This window comes from Lipotes vexillifer, unplaced genomic scaffold (assembly GCF_000442215.2).
Source record: "Lipotes vexillifer unplaced genomic scaffold, Lipotes_vexillifer_v1.1 scaffold1122, whole genome shotgun sequence".
NCBI lineage: Eukaryota > Metazoa > Chordata > Mammalia > Artiodactyla > Lipotidae > Lipotes > Lipotes vexillifer.
In genome coordinates, this window is record NW_006798649.1 from 1306203 (window position 1) to 1312202 (window position 6000).

General features: G+C 44.4%; 1 protein-coding gene across 2 annotated transcripts in view; it reads right to left on the reverse strand.

Moving 5' to 3' along the window:
• DSTYK (dual serine/threonine and tyrosine protein kinase) overlaps nt 1–5659 on the reverse strand; it is a 52744-nt gene extending 47085 nt beyond the window's left edge. Inside the window, exon 1 of one of the 2 annotated variants that reach the window (XM_007470681.1) lies at nt 5374–5659. In XM_007470681.1, coding sequence (XP_007470743.1) covers nt 5374–5638 — 265 coding nt within the window. In that variant the 5' untranslated portion in view covers nt 5639–5659. The remainder of the gene's footprint in view (nt 1–5373) is intronic. The other variant, XM_007470680.1, reaches the window with a different exon arrangement.
• Nucleotides 5660–6000: the final 341 nt, after the last annotated feature.

The window sequence follows — 6000 nt, forward strand, 5'->3', positions numbered from 1 at the left end:
AAGCGAGATAAGACAAATCTATCCATAGCTATCACATGAATAAATAAATAAAAACATGACCTGTATGTCCAGAGCCTACAGGAATTGAGCAATAGGTTTAAGGTGAAATTCATATTTCCCTTTACTTCAGTAACATATTTTTTGAGGTTTTAGTTTCAAAAGATTGCTTTTGAGAAGTGCATTTATTGCAGGAAGATTCTTTGTTGACTTAACATAGTGAGACAGAGAAGCATGGAGAAATAAATGCTGATGCTTGGAAAGTGGACAGAGCATAACAAAATCTAAAGACCAGATGGATTTTTATTTAAATCCATGCTTTCTTTAAATGCTACTTGCAAGGCTGAAGAACTAACCATATTGAAATTAGTAATGCCTTTTAAGACTAAACTAAACATATTGCAAATGATAATAATCTTAAAGGTAATAATGTCTTTTCTTTCAAGAGCAGGCAGAATTATCCAAGCCTTTTTAGTAGTGTGCTGCCCCATGCCATGGGAAACAGATTATCCTAGCAAAGGAAGATTAGGAAGGGGAAAGGAAAGGGACTGGAAATTGGTATAAAAGGCTTGAGTAGGTAGTGTCACATTATACTCACTCAATCAGATAAAATCTCCCACTGAAGTAGATTATGGTTCCATGTCAAGCTATGGAGCCTGGGTTATGACTCACTTGTAACGTAATCTCTCCATTGCCAGCGTGCATTTTCTATTCCCATGGCCAGATCAGGAAAGAACAAGGGAGGAGTCACAGAAGCAGAACGGGACTGGGAGCTTAGAGACCTGGGCCTAAATCTGGCTTCAGCTCAAAACTGTTCTGTCCCTCATTCCATTCGTCACTCCTCTTATTCTTCCCCCGACCCCCCTGTTCCAGCCTCCTAATCTAATGTTCACCAAGTACATACACACATACACACATACATTCAAATGTCACGTATGTTTAGTACTAACTATATGCCTGTGCTAAGTGCTTTAATGTATATTATCTCTAAATATCACAACAACTTTGTGAGGTAGACATTATCACTCCCATTCTATTTATTTATTTAGATATAATTCACATATCATAAAACTCATATTTTTAAACCACACAATGTAGTGGTTTCTAGCATATTCGCAAAGTTGTACGACCATGACCATTATCTAATTCTAGAACATTTTTATTCCCCAGGAAGAAATCCCATACCCACTAGCAGTTATTCCTCATTTTCCTCTCCTCCCATCCCCTGGCAATCACTAATCTACTTTCTGTCTTTATGAATTGGCCTGTTCTGGACATTTCAAATCGATGGACTCATATAATATGTGGCATTCTGTATCACTCCCATTTTACATATGAAGAAACCAAGACTCCAATAGGTTAAGTAACTTGCCCCAAGTCCCACCGTTAATAAAAGGCTGATCTAGAAGAGGAACTCAGGTCTGATTCAAGTACTTGTGCTTGCTTTTGACTACTTTTGTTTCCCACTTGTTACACCAGAAAACAATGGTGGTTAAAACTTTTGACTACTATATGCTGCTTCCATACAGGAAGAAAATTGAGAGAAAGTGAAAGTTTTCGATATAATTGGGGAAATGGGGTTTTGTTCATCTAAGGTAATACAAGTAACAAATAAGAATCACAGTTATAGCACCATCTCTGCTAAGCTTCTGTTGAAATTCTGAGGCAGCTCTTCTAAACAGATCGTGGCAAATTACTAGAAAGCACACCCATCCCAGTCTCTGGCTGTTTTACCCCACAACCAACTTCCCTCCACCCCTCAGCCCCATGAAGATGGCAACTGTAAGAAACCAGGCTGTAAAGAATATCCTCTTTCCCAACTTTCCATCCCTTGCCCAGATGTCACTCTGCCACTTAAACTGTATTATCCATACAAATTTCTGTCTAACAAGTCCAAGAAAAATGTGCACTAGGGCTTTTCTTAAATAAATAAGTATACTAGTGCTTTTCTTCTCCCTTTTAATTCTGGCAACCAAAAGAGGGTGAAGGATGTTGGAGAAACGAAGTTGTTAGCAAACCAATGGCAAAGAGCTATAAAAACCTAAGAACTGTAACTCACATAAAATGCCTATAATCTACCTTTAGCTTTTTCCAATTTTTCTACTTTATATGTTGCGTATGCATATGGCTGAGATTAGATTACCCCTTTCTAGAGGGCCAGGTTCAGATCTTCCTATAGCCCTTTTCCTCCCTCATCCAACATAAACAAACAGGTGCACTGTAATGATAATTATAATTTTTTTTCTTTCTTAGCAGAAAACTATAGAAGGGGAAGACTGATCTCCACTAACTCAAGGCCAAGACCAATGTTTGTTATTTACTCTTTAACCCCATTACCAGGGGCTCAAATGTTTGTTGACTAGTAATAGCTAATACTTACACAGCACCTTACCAGGCACTGCTCTAAACACATATACTAACTCCCAACAACCCTAGAGGCAACTACTATTATTATAATCCTCATTTCCAGATGAGAAAACCATGGCACAGCTCCGTTGTGATCTGCCCAAGGTCACTCAGTTAGTAAGGAGTGGAACCAGGAAGAAAGGAATGTGGCACAGATTAAAGCATTCCAACTAAATACATTTAAGTCATTCCAATTTCTTAAAATTGAGAGGCTTACGATACACTGCAACAGCTTAGAACTCTACTAGATCATAAAACAAGAAAAATACTTCTCCCTCTGCTACTCTGTCGTACTCCACTCTGCCTGTCTTCAGAAGTGGTCAAAGCCTTTATCTCATTACTTCTGAACCCTCTGACAGAGGAAAATCAACAGATCGACAGGCTCTCATTCCCTATAGTTAAGTGAAAAGAAGGCCAATGCTTTGGGAAGAAAAGGAGGAACTGAACCAAGGCGGTTTCACTTATCATTCAGTTTTCCCTGTACAGGCCGAGCTACTCTCATTTTAGATTCCACCTACTTTTTAACTTCTAAAACATCATGTACATTATATACTCACTACACTGCCCTCAGTGAATTCAAAACTGTGAAAATTAAGAAGGAAGCGTTATTTGGGGGGTCGTTCCCATCTCTTTTGTGGTTAAAAGTGAAATAATAAAAATTTACAGTTAATCCATGATCTTCAATTGCTCAAATACCATACTACACCCAACCTAGAAGACACTTCCATTCTGAAACGATGATTAAAACCTTCAAAAGAGGTTTTAAGAATTGCGGTTAAGAATTGAGTGTTCCTTCGCTTAACATTTCAAGTTCCTATTAATCAGAAACCAACATTCACAGAAGAAAGTTGAGACAGTCTCTGAATGAACTTGATCTTGTAAAGATAGTCTGTAAAGGGAGAGAACAAGGGCTAGTTGTCTTTTAAGGAATGGTTTCTACTTTCTAACACAATCACCTAAACAGCTGGGAAAATGGCATCCCCAAAATATACATAGTAAGTGCCACCTCACTAATTCTCCTGATGTTCCTTTTCACCTCCAAAAATAAAACTGTCCACACTAAAGGAATGGAAGCATTTCATGGAACAAAATCAAATGGCTCCCAGTCCTGTCATCTGTACACTCTCCTGGTTTCTATTTCAGATGGACAGACTCCAGAGGGTGAAGAGAGTTAAATACGAAAAGATTAGTTCATGATGCAGTCAACTAGAAAAGCCAATGAGGCAAAATACAAAGGTGCATTTGTATTTCTTAAGTTGGCTTTTAAAGAATAAAAACAAGAGCTAGCCAAGGTGCCTTGAAAACCTCCATCTCTCTGAGGTGAATCTACTCTCTGATTTTTTATCAGTAGTAATTCTAAAATAGTTGTTAAAAAATTACAGCAACAGAGGGCTTTTTAAGATAAGCTATAAGAAAAACTTGTGAGCAGGGAAAGCCGCTGGAAAGCATTGCTGAGGGAGAGGGTGAAAGTACACGTTCTGGGGCTCATCCCTGAAAACATCTGCCCCTCTCACCAGCTGTTTTTGATAGCCTCACAGAAATTAGTCCCCTCTATGGGTCCATTTTAAGAATAACAAATCTCTGGGCAGAAGATTGCAAAACCACAACTTCAGAAAAGATAGTCATCCCCCCTCGTCCCACTTATCCCATGAGGTAAAATAAAAGCTTTTTTATTTACATCCAGGCCAACTAAGTGGAATATCATCAATCAGAATCTTATTTTTATCACCATTTCTGGAGTCTCAGACAAATTTAGGATATTAAACATGCAACTTTGGAAATATAGGGCCCAACACACAAACTCTGAAGAGTTTAAGAATTCACTGCATTCTACGCCTCACGTTCAAATTTGCTGTCAGCATCTAAATTAGTGTTTCTGAAAGCGTGCTTGCTGGCCCACTTGCGTCAGAATCCCTACCCATGGCTTGCGTTTAGATTCTTAGGACCCACCCACTAGACATAATCAATCTGTGGGATAGAGCCTGAGATATTTTCAACATTAATCTTAATACACACTTTAGTTAGAGAATCACTCAATGAAACCCACTGACTGCTATACTGTCCCAAGGTATCTGTCTGCATGGGATGCCAGTCCCTTCTTCCATCCAACCTGTTATTTCCTAATTAGACCAAGTAGTTATCAAACCCTCCAGTTCCCCACCAACAGCAGTTTAAGAGGAAGCAAGAAATTAGGAAAGGTCAAAGACGCTGCACGATTTTAAATGCTTTAGGGCCTCCCAGAGAGAATCAAGTCAAGTTTCAGGACCAAAAAACGATCCTTTCCCTGTCTACCTTCTTCACCCTAAACACAGTCCGCATCTCTGGCAATTCCCTGGCACCCATCAGACATCCTTTCCTTTAGCGACCCCAGCCCCATTCCCCAGTACATTCTTTTCACAGAGTTGCCACATGATTGATGTAAGAGTATTTCACATACATAATCAAACACACAGATGCGCGCGCGCGCACACACACACACACACACACACACACCGAACACACAAAATCCACTACAGTTCCCTGGCCTCCTAGGGCTCCCTGCCTACCGCCCGTCCTCCATCCCTCCATTCCACCATCCCTAACTGGGGCTCTGACCACAACTGCTCAACCCCGAACTCAGAGCAGCTTTCCTCACTCCGAGGCTTAACCTCCGCCCTCTCAAACTGGGGCCCTCCGCGCTCCCGCCCGTGCACAGCCCGGTCCCCTGGATCCTGCTCCTGGCACTCCTGCCTTCGGGCGCCCCTTGCCCCCTGGTCCCCGCGGCCGAGTCCCTGAAGCCCCTCCCCTCCCCCACCCCGAGAGATGCCCTCCCACGGCATCTCGGATCCGGCCAGCTCAGGCCCGGGGGCCCCGCCACGCGGCCCTTCTTCCACTTTCCGCCTCTTCCCGGGGTCGTTTGCAGGGACAGGGGTGTGGCCCACCCTCAGTTTGCCTCTCCAGCCCTGTCTTCCTCACGGCTACCCTCCTTACCCGCCTGCAGCCCGATCTCGGCGACATCGCCGGCAGGGCCGCGCTCAGCCCCGCCGCCTTCCGTGGGGGAGGAGGGACAGCTGTGGTTGTGGGAGCCCTTGATGTCGCGGAAGAACTTCTGCGTTTCGCGCAGGTTCTGCCTCAGCCGTCCCAGGTAGCGGCGGTAGCGGCCAAAGCCCCGGCACAGCTCGCGGATCATTCCGCCGCCTCCCGGGCCGGGACCCGAGACCGGCTCGCTCCCCCAAGGCACCCCGTCGCCCTCCATCGCCTCAGCCTGCTCAGCCTTCGCGGCTTGGTGCCCGGCCCTCTGGTCCGGCTCCCCTCCTCCCGCCCCCCAGTGCTTAGGGCAGGAGGAATCCGCCTCCTGACGCCCCCGCCTGCAGTCGGCCGGGTTCCCAACCTCCGTCACCGCCGTTGAAAACAAACCAAACCGCAGTGCGCTGCGAACGGAACCTTTATCTCCACTGTCCAGAGGAATGAGGGAGCGATCACCGGAGCACCCCGTCACTGCGGGGTCTCCTGGGACTTGTAGTCTGGGCCGGGGCCGAGCTCCAAAACCTGCAGACTGTGGATGCGACCGACCGCCCTTTGGTATACATCTCCCCCGTTCTCACACAGAGCTCACAC